At 42.1% G+C, this 13,382-nt stretch overlaps 1 protein-coding gene across 3 annotated transcripts in view; it reads right to left on the bottom strand.

Annotated features, from left to right (window-relative positions):
* PCDH11X (protocadherin 11 X-linked) overlaps window positions 1-13,382 on the bottom strand; it is a 621,910-nt gene that overhangs the window by 410,410 nt on the left and 198,118 nt on the right. For all 3 annotated transcript variants that reach the window (XM_060756393.2, XM_060756394.2, XM_060756395.2), the window contains exon 4: window positions 6,846-9,332. In XM_060756393.2, coding sequence (XP_060612376.2) covers window positions 6,846-9,332 — 2,487 coding nt within the window. The remainder of the gene's footprint in view (window positions 1-6,845; window positions 9,333-13,382) is intronic.

Genomic DNA, 13,382 nt, shown 5'->3' with positions numbered 1-13,382 from the left:
CCCTGCCTTTAGCATCACATCTCCCTCCCTAGCTTGGCACTACCTGCCAAATACCACTTAGCTGAACACTGTCGGGGAAATGGGGGCAGGCTCGGGTACTCAGTTTGTAAATGGCTAAACAATAATTTGAATAGGAAGGACAATTCAGTTTTTAAAGGACTAAACAGTAATTTGGATAGAAAGGACAAATCAGGCCAAGCTCTTATAAAGCAAAAGGCAGAGGGAAAACTATGCTTACAAACTGCCCTACTACGAGAGTTGAATGAAAAGTAATGCCTCCACCTTTGTAACTCCTCAACAGATGGCAGTACTGCTATGCAGCAGGTACTGGCTTGTTAAGTAGACTCTCCTCGACAGTTCCATTTTGGTGAGAAGTCTTAGAATTGGATGGTTTCATTGTTAAAGTGTGAAGTATGGAACCCTGTGCAGACGGTTGGTCAATACGACTTAAGCAATGAGCAGTCACTGAATTCTTGACAGCAGAAGGTGTCACCCCAAAGGAGATTCATCAAAGAATGCAAGCTGTTTATGGTGATTGTGTTGATGTGAGTACTGTGTGTCTTTGGGTGAGTAAGTTTAAAGATGTTGAGGTGACACCTTCTGCTGTCAAGAATTCAATGACTGCACATTGCTTAAGTTGCATTGACTGACCGTCTGAGCAGGGTTCCATACTTTGCACTTTAACAACACAACCATTCAATGCTAGGGCTTCCCACAAAAATGGAACTGTAGAGGCGAGTCTACTGAACAAGCCAGTACTTGCCGCATACCAGTACTGCCATCTGTTGAGGAGTTACGAAGGTGGAGGCATTACTTTTCATTCAACCCTCGTAAATGACATCAGAATATATATCTAGAGCTTAACTTTGCATGTTTACTTAAAAGACTAAAATATAGATTCATAGTGTATATATGTTCTAATAGGAAAAAAAAAACATTACCTAGGATTAATGCAACTATTAGGTTTTCCCAGTATAGATATGTCAGACTCCAGTTTTTAGAAATGTCATTTTCAATTCATTATAAAGTTTCATGCAACCAAATGACCTGATCCTGATCCTTGGCACTCTAGCTGGAAAAGTAAATAAGAATGTTCAGTTCTTGTGGGGTTTTTTCGGGCTATATGGCCATGTTCTAGAGGCATTTCTCCTGACGTTTCGCCTGCATCTATGGCAAGCATCCTCAGAGGTGAGGACCTCACCTCTGAGGATGCTTGCCATAGATGCAGGTGAAACGTCAGGAGAAATGCCTCTAGAACATGGCCATATAGCCTGAAAAAAACCCACAAGAACTGAGTGATTCCAGCCATGAAAGCCTTCGACAATACATTAAATAAGAATGAACAGTACAGTTCCATTATGCAATCGGAGGCCACAAGGGGGTGCTAGAAAGAAAAGGATAGACCATTTTACAGGGGAGAGTTGAAAGAGGAAAAGCATTTTCCCCATTTTCGCTCGTTTTGTCCCCTTTCCACTTCCCATATCATAAATAAGTATTTTTTTTTCATGATGGGCACATAGGTAAAATTAAAGGTTTTCCCCTGACAATAAGTCCAGGATGTCTGACTCTGCGGGTTGGAGTTCATCTCCATTTCTAAACCAAAGAGCTTGGGGTGTCTACAGGTCATTCAGCCAGCATTACTGCATGGAGTGCATTCACCTTCCCGCCGGAGTGGTACCTATTGATCTACTCACATTTGCATGTTTTCGAACTGCTAGGTTGGCAGAAGCTGGGGCTGACAGTGGAAGCTCATGCCACTCCCTGGATTTGAACCTGAGTTTAGCAGCTCAGTGGTTTAACCCACTGTGCCACCAGGGCACATGAGTGGGGGGAATCACAGGAAAACAGGGAGAAATGCTTTTACTCTTTCAACCCAACGTCTACCCACATAAAATGGACTACCCTTCTCTCTCTAGCACCTCCTAGTGGCCTCCGCTTGGATAATGGAACAGTACCGAATGAACTTATTTGTTCTTTGTTTTGTATAGGCAATCTGGCTACAAAGCCACAGAGCAACTATCATTTTGAGAATTGCTTTAGACTTATTATTACTGCAATTGAGCCATGCTGTAAATAGTACAGAGACAACTCAGTTTGGGAAAAGCTGGGATAGGGAGAAAGACAAGGAGCTTGAAACAAAACAAAACGCTTCCAGGTTTAATTGGCATGAATGGAAAATATAAGCAAACAGGAAATAATGCACTTTTTTTTTTTTACAAATTAGCAATAGAAATAAGGCACAAAGCTGAAAATAAGTCCCACAAAGCCTGTGTCTGTTCCTACATCGAATATACTACAGAGCATCGGTGGAAAAACTAGGTCTTTAAGGCAGGGATGGGAATCACATGGCCGTCTAGACGTGAGCCCACTTGAAATATGGTGCAATGCAGCTGAGTCTGTCTTCTTATAATTCAACCACTTCATTCTGGACTATGGACCATTTCCACACTAGATACCTATAGCACTATGATTCCACTTTAATTGCCATGGCAACATCAGATGGAATCCTGGGATTTGCAGTTTAGAGAGGGGTGTAGAAGGTAAAGCATGGTATACTGTGTTGTTGAAGGCTTTCCTGGCCAGAATCACTGGGTTGCTGTGAGTTTTCCAGGCTGTATGGCCATGTTCCAGAAGCCAAAGTGGTTTCCATGGTAAACCACTTTGGTGTGTCTTTTATCATGAAAACCCTATGATGAGAAAGTCTAAAAGAAAACAACAGGTAGTAGTAGGAAGGTGGAAGGAATGTTGTTGACCACTGCAGAGGTCAATGACAAGAAGCAGAGTGGTTAATGATGCAACTAGGCTGAAGCTGAAAGATGTTCAGCTGCTGCTCTGCTCAGAAGTGAAAGAAAAGTTGGAAGCTGCACATTACATATTATAGGAACATGGAAACTGAGTGGCATGAATAAGGGGAAGCTATACATAAAAAAGCAGAAAAATAGAGGACTATATAAGCATTGCAATATTTGAGATGAGGAGGTGTCAGGATCCTATTCTTATGCCCTGTCTTACTTACTCCCTCTGTTACTGCTACTTTGTATATCCAAATACGCTTTCTGCATTACACCGTACCACAATATATCACCTACCCAGTTATATGCTTATAATGTGCAATATTACGATCATATATTAGACATTACATGTTTTAATGCTTATATATGAAAGCGCTTTATAGAAAATAATGCATGGTAGCAGGCTGGTATGCCCAAAATCTCATTAGTCAGGAATGTTTAGGCTGAGTTATGGGATTTGTTATGAGGCTGTACCAACCTGCGACCAAGCAATTATTTTGTATCAAGTAGTTTCCTTCCTTATCCACCACTCTATATATATCTCCTAGGTTTAATTTGAAATGCAAGTTAAAATACAAGTTTACAGGATTAAGAGGCATTTTGATAATAAAAATAGAAACTCTCTATACTCCCATCCCTTAAAAGAAAGACTTTATCTGCCATCACTAAAGGCTTTTGTAAATAAATCTGATCAGAGGGTCAACAGTTCGAAGTTGTGCGTCAGCATGAGCTCCCATTTGTTAGTCCTAGCTTCTGTCAACCTAGCAGTTTGAAAGCATGCAATGCCAGTAGATTAATAGGTACTGCCTCAGCAGGAAGGTTAAATGAGGGCAGAAAGATCAGAGATGTCTATGGACAGCAAGGCTCCTTTGGCATGCAAAATGGAACAAGAGCACCTCCCTGTGGCCGCAAATTGAGCATTGCCTCCAGACGCCAGAGATGGAAAAAGGGAAAAGTCTGTACGCTTGACTGTGTTGTATGGCATTGTTTACTGTGTGTGTAAAAAGGCACTGAATGTTTGCCTTGTATGTGTACTGTAATCCACTCTAAGTCCCTCCTGGGAGATAAAGTGGAATATAAATAAAGGGGGGGGGGGCTCAACCAGTACTCTCTCATACAATCTAACAGTAAATAGCAAAGTAGTTTCTTGCTCATTTTTAGTTAGTGAAATCAAACCACTAAAAAAAAGTTAACCATTTTGTACTGGCAGAATTCCCTTTACATATAGTTTACAAATGTATAAATAAGAAAAACAAAAAAAATGTTTTATTGAGCTTAAGTAAAGATGCCACCAAACATCAAGAACATAAGAATTTTCAGGTTGAATGGAACAAAAGATAGAAGACAGAAATGGGGGAGATGAAAGAATAGACCTACTCCTGTCTCTAACTGCTATAGTAAACACTGCTGCAATTATGCCTAGGGGAAAGCTTAGGGTTTTTTGCTTCCCAGATCCTTCTCTTCCACTACTTGCTTTATAGAGGAAAAGCATGCCCAGCCCTGAACTTCTACTCCTTCACAGCATTGGAAAGTAAGTCAGGTCCACTACTTGTTTATCTAGCAGTTATTCTAACAATATGTGCCTTTAACACCTAGTATGTACCTATTTCTCCTACTCAAAAATAAGTATGTGAGACATAACACCAGTTCCCATGAATTGGAGGCGGGGGGGGGGGGGGGGTTAGAGGACCCTGCTTTGGTCCTCATCAAGATCAGGAGAAGGAAGCATAGGAGGAATATATATCTCAACCATGTGATCTATCTCAATCAACCATGTGCATTCAGTGAAAACCTTGATTTGTTTTATGTCCTGGCTTTTGTTGGCATCCCTGATCCATTTTTCGTAAGCCTCCTGAAATTGTGTTCTTCTTACCTGGCACCTCCTGTTTCTACTTTAGAGTAAGAGATGCTCAGCTATAGGCATTGGCAGGCATGTTTTCTGGGCCTGCCTGCATGCCCCGCTACATACACATTTTCCTTGGAAAGAGAGTGCGTGCATGGTGAGGTGGGTAGGCAGGCCAGAAGCACACCTGCAGCTGAGCTCTGGGCCTGCCTGGCTACATGCCCTGCCACACACACAGTCTCAGAAAGAGTGGTGGGACGTGTGTTGTGGGGCATGCAGGTAGCCCCAGAGTTTGCCTGCAGGTGAGCTCCGGACCTGCTTACCTGCACTCCCCACCAAACACGCACTCTGTTTCCAAGATAAAGAAGCATGTTCAGATGATTGAGCAGATTTTTGTGTGGGGAGGGGTCTTCCTGTTTTGTGCTTCCGAAGAAATGGAAGACACAGAAGAAACTGTTGAATTTCATGCACATGTGTGTGTGTGTATTTCCTCATGGACTATGATTGTTTATGGACAGCCCAGATCAAGGACCACAGCAGGGATAGATATCTTAGGAAAAGGATACATATATATTCACAAGGTAAAATATAAAAGATACCATGTAGTTTGGATGTGACTTGGCAGCAGCTTTAGTGTTTTCTCCAGTAATAAATATAACCAACCTGAGTTAGCCAGATAGCATGCAAAACTGTTTAAAATACGTTGTACTACACCTTATCAACTTAAAATAACACATCACTCACTGTCTTTCCTGTCATGTATCTCAAAGATACATGAGAGAGTGAGCTGTGCTGTGTTTGAGTTATGAAACAGGCTCAACCACCCCATGGAAAAGTATAAAAGGACTGTATTTTTTATAATCCTTCCCATTTAAACTGAATAGTAAGGGAGCTGTAGTGGGACAATGGGTTAAAACCATGTGCCGGCTGAACAGCTGACCTGAAGGTCAGCAGTTCCAATCCGTGAAATGGGATGAACTCCCATCTATCAGCCTCAGCTTTCTATGCAAGGACATGACAGAAGCCTCACACAGGATGGTAACACATCCAGGCGTCCCCGGAGCAACATCTCTGTAGACGGCCAATTCTATCACACCAGAAGCGACTTGCAGTATATTCTCAATTCACTTCTAACATGATTTTTTTTTTTAAAACTGCATAGTGTAATGTGGAGACATCTACAAAATAATACGTGGTATTAACTGATTTAATTTTCAGCTGAGACAAGTTGTTTAGATCCAGCTTTTCAATAAAAGGGTAGAAATTGTCACCTTTGCTGTGATACAAAGAACATTTGCCTCTTTTAAAAGGAGTGAGATGGGATGAAAATGTTTTGCGTACTTCATTCCTCCAAAAACAGTGTCACGGTAGGCATTTCATTCCCAATATGGAAAACCTTGAACCATGTCCTAAGAATAATAACATATACAAGGCAGATATTTCCCTTGGAATTATCTTAATATTCTTAATAGAAATATGTAGCCTAAGTCTTCCTCTTGCCAACCCTCACAACAATTAAATTGGAGCTGATGTTTAGCCGCTGTGCCTCAATGTTGCAGCAAAGGGTGAGTCTACGACAATGCATCCCTCAAGGCTGGACAATATTTTCAGTATCTATGTTATTTTCCCCTTCTAACTTCAGTGTTGTTGATTGTATTTGGAACTGAGATAATATGTTTCAAGTCTGGAAAAAACAAGTGGTTGGGTAGCAGAAGGGGAGAGAAATCTGTTTCGACCGAATGGAGTCTGCAATCCCAGACTCCATTAGCATTAAGAACCACTTATCAGATCCTGTAAAGTCTTATTGCTTTCCACCTGGCCTACATTACTGAGATTCCTGAGCATAAGATGCTAGCTAGGGAGGGCATGCCTACAACCTTTATTTTTGTTTTGTTTTGCAGGGATATCGTATGTAGAGCGAGAAGTGCCACACTGCCATCTGCAGACAAGAATTCCCCCCTAATACGTGCATTTAGCAATCCAAAATTTCCTCATAGCTAAGAGTCACTCCGTTCTCATTTTCTTCCTTTTAGTGTTGATGAATCACAATACTGTTTACTTCTCAGTGCTCCAGCCATGCATGAACATTCAGTGGCTCAAAGAAAAATAAAACTCTAAAGGCAGTAGAAAGTAAAAGGAAGATAAAGCAAAAGGGAGTGAGAGAAGCAGAAAAATAGAGGTGCAAGGAGGAAAAAGAAATTTGGGATTACCTGTCTGGTGTGGATGGAGCCTGGAGTTTTGAATCCTCCTTGGCAGCTGCATTCAGAAACACTGTAAGGGTCCGAACTGCTGGAGGAACACTTGGAGAGAGAGTCACAGCCCACCACAAAGGTGTTATCCAGAGGCAGTTCCTGAATGACGTGGTGCTTCTTGGGTGGCACGGGAGTCTCAGGTTTGATTTGAAACGTGGGCTGTGGAGAGGCAGACTTGTAGTGCTTTGCTAAATCTGGGCTGTCGGGCTTAAAGGTTGTTGGCGTGGTGGCCCAGTTATATTTTCCCATAGTCTGTTCTTCTAGCTCGACAGGAATGTCCAAAGTGCCATTGATGTGCTCGTGACCCGGGTCATCAGGTTTCGATTCTTCGATTGTCACAAAGTTGAGAAGAAGGCTTTTTGGAGAACGCTTCTTCTTCTTCTTCTTTTTCTTGATCTGACGGTTTTCTTGATTCGGGGAAACCCACTCACCACTCTGCTTGCTTTTCTGGACAACTTTGTGCCGAGGAGTTTGGCGGCATCGCACCAGAGCGGTAACAAAGATCACCAATATTACGGTCATGGTGCCGGCAATGATGGCAATAATGATCTTGACATAATCATTGGTTTGTGGGGTGATCTCACCATCCCCAACATTTTGGCCAACTGGCGTTTCCATGTTTCGGCGCACTAACTCTTGGACATACGATCCATTGGTGACTGTTTCGTTCACAAATAAATGCACCAGTGCTATAGTATATAGTGACTCGGGTTGTCCTAAATCGTTGACTTTGATTACTAGTCTGTGCAAACCATGATCTGCTGATACGACTTTTTCTCTTAAGGAAACATTGCCGGTTAACTGATCAATTACAAACAATCCTCTTGAATTCCCGCCTATAATACTGTAGCGAAGCTCTGCATTCATTCCTGTGTCATTGTCAACAGCAAAAACCTTTGTGACAACAGAGCCAGGGCTGGTGGACATTGGAACCAAGTCATACGAGTAGTTGGATGATGGGATGACAAACACAGGTCTGTTGTCATTCACGTCAACCACGTTGATGGTCACTTTGGCAGTCGATGAGCGCTGTAGCCTTCCTCCATCCACAGCCTTCACCTGAAAGGTATAAGAGCCTTGCTGCTCCCTGTCAAAGGTTATATTGGGCCTTATGACACCAGTGAGGGGATCGATGATGAAATTATCTCTCCCATTCAAAATAGACAAAGTCACTGCCGCGTTCTCTCCAGAATCTGCATCTGTCACAGTGATGAGTCCAACAGTGCCATACATGGGTAGATTTTCTGGCACATAGAAATTATACTCATTGTGTGTGAAAGCGGGGCTATTATCATTTTGGTCCAAGACTGAAACTGTCACTGTAGCATTAGTCTGCAAAGGCGGCATGCCATTATCTTTAGCGAGCACTGTAAATGAATATCTATCCTGCTTTTCTCTGTCCAGCTTCCGTACTGCTGTCAGAATGCCGGTGCGGCGGTCCAGGTTGAAAATGGGAGGTGCATCCAATCCCAGCATGTAGCTGATGTCGGCATTGCGGCCACTGTCTGCATCTGTAGCACTTATCTTGGTCAGCTGTGTGCCAGGGGCATTGTTCTCAGGGATGGAAAGTCCAATAATGGGCTGCGTGAACACCGGGGCATTGTCATTCTCGTCCTTAATTTTAATGAGGAGCATGGCAGACTGGTTCAAAGGCGGTTTCCCCGAATCAGAAGCCACTATTTTAATAGCATATTCTCTTGTAGTCTCAAAGTCCAGAAATGTGGCTGTTTCCAGTAGAAACTGGTTATCGAACACAGGTTTTAATCTGAATGGCACGTCGTGATCGGTGAAGCATGTCACTTTACCATTAAGGTCAGCATCCTTATCCATTACAGTAATCAGAGCAATTTTCGTATTGAGTGGCGCTTTCTCCGACAAAAGCACAGTCCCATTCACAGGATTTATAATGTACCTTGTGTCTATTGATGGGATGTTGTCATTAACATCGGTGACATTCACAGTCACTGTTGCCCTTGAGGGTGTTGAGCTGCCATCGCTTGCCAGCACGGTTAACTTGTGCATCGAGGACTCTTCCCGGTCCAGCGGTTCCTTGATGGTGATGAGACCAGTGGTGTTATCAATGGCAAACAACCTTTTGGCGAGGTTGGAAATTTGGCTACTAAAATAGAAGTGGATTTGAGCATTTGATCCCAGGTCAGCATCAGTGGCATGAAGCTGAGAAACCGAGGTGCCCACAGGGGCATTTTCAGGAACGCTGACTTCAATATCATTATCCTTGAACACTGGCCGGTTGTCATTCACATCAGTGACTGTCACTTGGAGGATGGCAGTACTGGATCGCGGAGGGTTCCCACCATCTTCCACTTTAATCTTCATCACGTAGGTGTCCTTCTGCTCTCTGTCGAGGATCTGCTGCACAATCAACTGGGGCCACTTGTCCCCCTCGGGTGTCTCAATTATATCAAGTCCAAATACATTTTGACCCTAAAAAAACATGAAAGAGAAAGAGGTTTGTGTTACTATTTAGATCTGTTAAGAGTCGGACAGACTTCTGAACAGCACTGATTCACATATACAGTATTCCCTCGCTACTTTGCAGTTCGCTTTTCACGGACTCGCTGTTTCGTGGGTTTTTGCCTCCTGGCAATGATGGAGTGTGGAAGGGGATTTCATCTTCTCCCTCGGGAGAGAGGCAGCCAATCATAAAAAGAGAGAGAGAGATACAAAGCAGTATGCAAATCACAGCCTTATAGCCCTTCCTTATAGCTAACAAAAAAAAGTGTGGTGCCTTTAAATCTCACCTCACTTCTGCTTCACCCTTGAATTGTGATATATATCTATTAGGCCTGGGTAACAACGGAAAAATTTGTTTCTAAAATCGATTTGTATTTGGGGTTTTTTTTTGTTTCGATATTTAAAATAATTACAAAATTTTCCTTTTAAAAAGTTTGATATTTACGAAATTTCGTAAATGGTAAAAAATTAACGAATCGATTTCCGAAACAATAACGAATCGATTCGTTAATGGCGGACGCGACCGCGAAATACGCTAAAAAACCTCCAAAACCTTCTGAAGCTTCCCTCTCCTGCTTCAGAATGGTTCGTTATCGTTTTGTAATTGAAAAAATTAACGAATTATTAACGAATTACGAATTAACGAAATGAAACCGCCCAGCCCTAATATCTATCTATATAAAAATGCTCTGTGCATAATGAGTACCTTAAAAACAAAAGAACCAATGAACGAAATCACACCAAATTTGGCAACAAAACGTCTCACTACACAAGGAGTGACAATCACTCAAAAATTTATGATTTTGTCATTTGGGAGTTGTAGTTCCAAGGATTTATAGTTCACCTATAATCAAAGAGCATTCTGAACTCCACCAACAATGGAATTAAACCAAATTTGGGACACAGAACTCCCATGACCAACAGAAAATACTGAAAGGGTTTGGTGGGCATTGGCCTTGAGTTTTGGAGATGTAGTTCACCTACATCCAGAGAGCACTGTGGACTCAAACAATGAAAGATTTAGACCAAACTTGGCACGAATGCTCCATATGCTCAAATACAAACACAGATGGAGTTGGGGGGGGGGGATAGATCTTGACATTTGGGAGTTGTAGTTACCGGGATTTATAGTTCCCCTGCAATCAAAGAGCATTTTGAACCCTAGCAATGATACAATTGGGCCAGACTTCCCACACAGAACCCCCATGACCAACAGAAAATACTGTTGACTTTAGTGACCCTTCTGACACTCCCTCATGACCCCCCCAGGGGTCCTGACCCCGAGGTTGAGAAACACTGTAATAGAGGATAACATAGGAATCATTAACAACAGCAACGTGTGGCAGGGCATGGCATATATATATATATATATATATATATATATATATATATATAGGCTGCACCCACCACATGCCACATGTTGCTGTGGCCAACCTTCCTGCCTTCTTACTCTCCTTCCTTCCCTTTTTTTCTTTCCTTCTTTCTTCCTTTCCTTCCTTTCTTCCTTCCTTCTCTTGCTCTTCCCTTCCTCCCCCACCTTTTCCTTCACTCCTTCTTTCTCCCCGTTCTTTCTTCTCTACATATTCTTGGACTGCAGCTCCCAGCAGTCCCCCTATTCACTCTGCCTATTTACCTATCTCTATCTAATCTAGCCATCTGGAGGATTGCTGGGAGTTGCAGTCCGGGAATAGGAAATTGGAAATATGCAGGGATTGGGATGCTCTCAAAGAAATCCAAGGAGAAGCAAGCTTGCATCTTGGAAGCACTGCATTTGGATCATCTTCCTCTCCTAAAGGGCCTGGTCTAGGGGATGCTGGGAGCTGTAGTCCAGAAAAGAGTGTGTATATGCTATTGTGTGTTTTAATTGCTGGGGAGTCTTTCTGTGCATGTGCTGTAGTGTCTTTTTGCTTTATTGGTTTTTAAGTCCCCTCCGCTGTGTTTTTCAGTGTGTTTATGAGTGATGGTCACTTGTTGGCCTGAGAGGTGTACTGTGTCCAAATTTGGTGTCAATTTGTCCAGTTGTTTTTGAGTTATGTTAATCCCACAAACAAACATTACAGCAGTCCCTACTTCACGGATTTTCACATTTCGCTGGTGGCTCTGGAACACCCGCGATAAGTGAGGGAACACTGTATCTGCTTTTTTTATTTTCTTTCAAGTTGATTAGTATGCAATACATCTATGCTTTGTTATGCAAAGAAACACAGTTCTAAAGATATACCGACTTGGAGGTAAATGTCACTGAAAGCATTCGGTTTTAAGGTGACAATTCTTATACAAATACTGATTTCAAAACAAATGTCACTGCAATCACTTGGTTTTCCATGAGCTTAAACTTCATTAGGTCTCAACTTAAACCAAACAATGTTTTATGCTTTTCTCGTTAAACCAAGAATTATCAGGTTTTGCATGACCATAAATATCACAAAGGACTTAAGCAAGAACTCTGTTCACTCATGAGCCGCATTTAAGAGTGTGATAGAGAGTGGCAAAACACAGTAATGTCTGAGCTTGAACATGTTACATTTTGGTCCCTAACTTCCAGAATTCTCAACAGATTATGACTTGCAAACCTATCAAAATTTCAAGGGTAAACAAATTAATTGAAATTATTTATTTACCACACTTTTATCCCGCTCTTTTCAGCCCAAAGGCGACTCAGGGCTGCGTACAGACTGGCAACAATTAGATGACGAACACACATAAATACATTGTTTAAAACAGGTTAAATCACATAATAGAATTCATAAAAACAATTTAAAACTATGAAAATCAATGACTTCTGGGTTTAAATCTATGTCTATTTGCATCGTTAAGCCATTCCATATTCATTCACAATACGGAGTTTATCTGGTTACAATGAGGTTCCAAAAGCTTGCTTGAAGAGCCAGGTTTTTACTCTTTTCCTAAAGGTCAGGAGGGAGGGGGCCAATTGAATATCTCCAGGAAGGGATTCTACAGCCGAGGGGCCACCACTGAGAAGGCCCTGTCCCTCATCCTCGCCAAGCACACCTGTGAGACAGGTGGGATTGAGAGCAGGGCCTCCCCAGGTGATCTTAAATTCCTGGAAGGTTCATAAGGGGAGCTCTGAATGCAATTTTACTGCTTCTTAGCAGAGGGTTGGACTGGATGGCCCATGAGGTCTCTCCCAACTCTAGGATTCTATGATGCCCTTGAAAGTGAGCCGATCTTGTGAACTGGCAATGTGTAGCTCCAATCAGTCAGATGGCTTGCATGTCTAGGGCCCTTATGGTCTTTTCCAACAATACAATATTACCTTGATGTGTGTCCTAAATTGGCACAGAATGGCATTACTTTTCTCATCATTTACTATACTGGAAACTAGATTGCCAGTATTGTGTTTATCATGGTTTCCCTATTGTGGATGATTCTTTCTCACGTTGTGTGACTTGCCACAGCTATAATGAACCGATCCCAGCAAATTGAATCCGCAATGTCCTTTGTCAAGTGAGCAAAACTGGAGGTGGGGGTGGCGAATGCCATTTATCCCATGCAAAATCCTACGCCTTGCCGCCTTGGTTTATTGCATGCGTCAGAAATGGAAAAGTTACAAGCGAAATACATGGGATTATTACAAACTCCGGATCAGCATATCTGAGTATTTCTCATTTTATCATAATGCATTTCATGCATGCAGTGAATATTAGATTCCGAGCGTTAAAATAACACAACATTACATTTACACAATGAATAATAATAATCCTGCCCTTGTTACAGCAAAACAGATGCGTGGGCATGCAGAGAAGGATTCTATAAACATAGCTCACTCTACAGAGGAAGTGTGAGAAGGATGTTTTGATTGCATAGTGTGATATTTTTCCCCTCCCAACAAAACCTATTATATGGGTGCCCAAGCCTGCAAATGTAGGAATCCCCCACTATTTTTTTTTCTTTTAGGAAAAGAAGAGCGAGAGCGTGCAAACACATTCCCTGAGGAGGAAGGAGTGATTAACATTCATCAATAGCAATCTCTCTGAGTGATGGAAAACGGTGCTGACA

This window comes from Anolis sagrei, chromosome 10 (assembly GCF_037176765.1).
Source record: "Anolis sagrei isolate rAnoSag1 chromosome 10, rAnoSag1.mat, whole genome shotgun sequence".
Taxonomy (NCBI): domain Eukaryota; kingdom Metazoa; phylum Chordata; class Lepidosauria; order Squamata; family Dactyloidae; genus Anolis; species Anolis sagrei.
The sequence above is the reverse complement of the archived record's forward strand: the minus strand, read 5'-3'. Positions and strand labels throughout refer to the sequence as shown.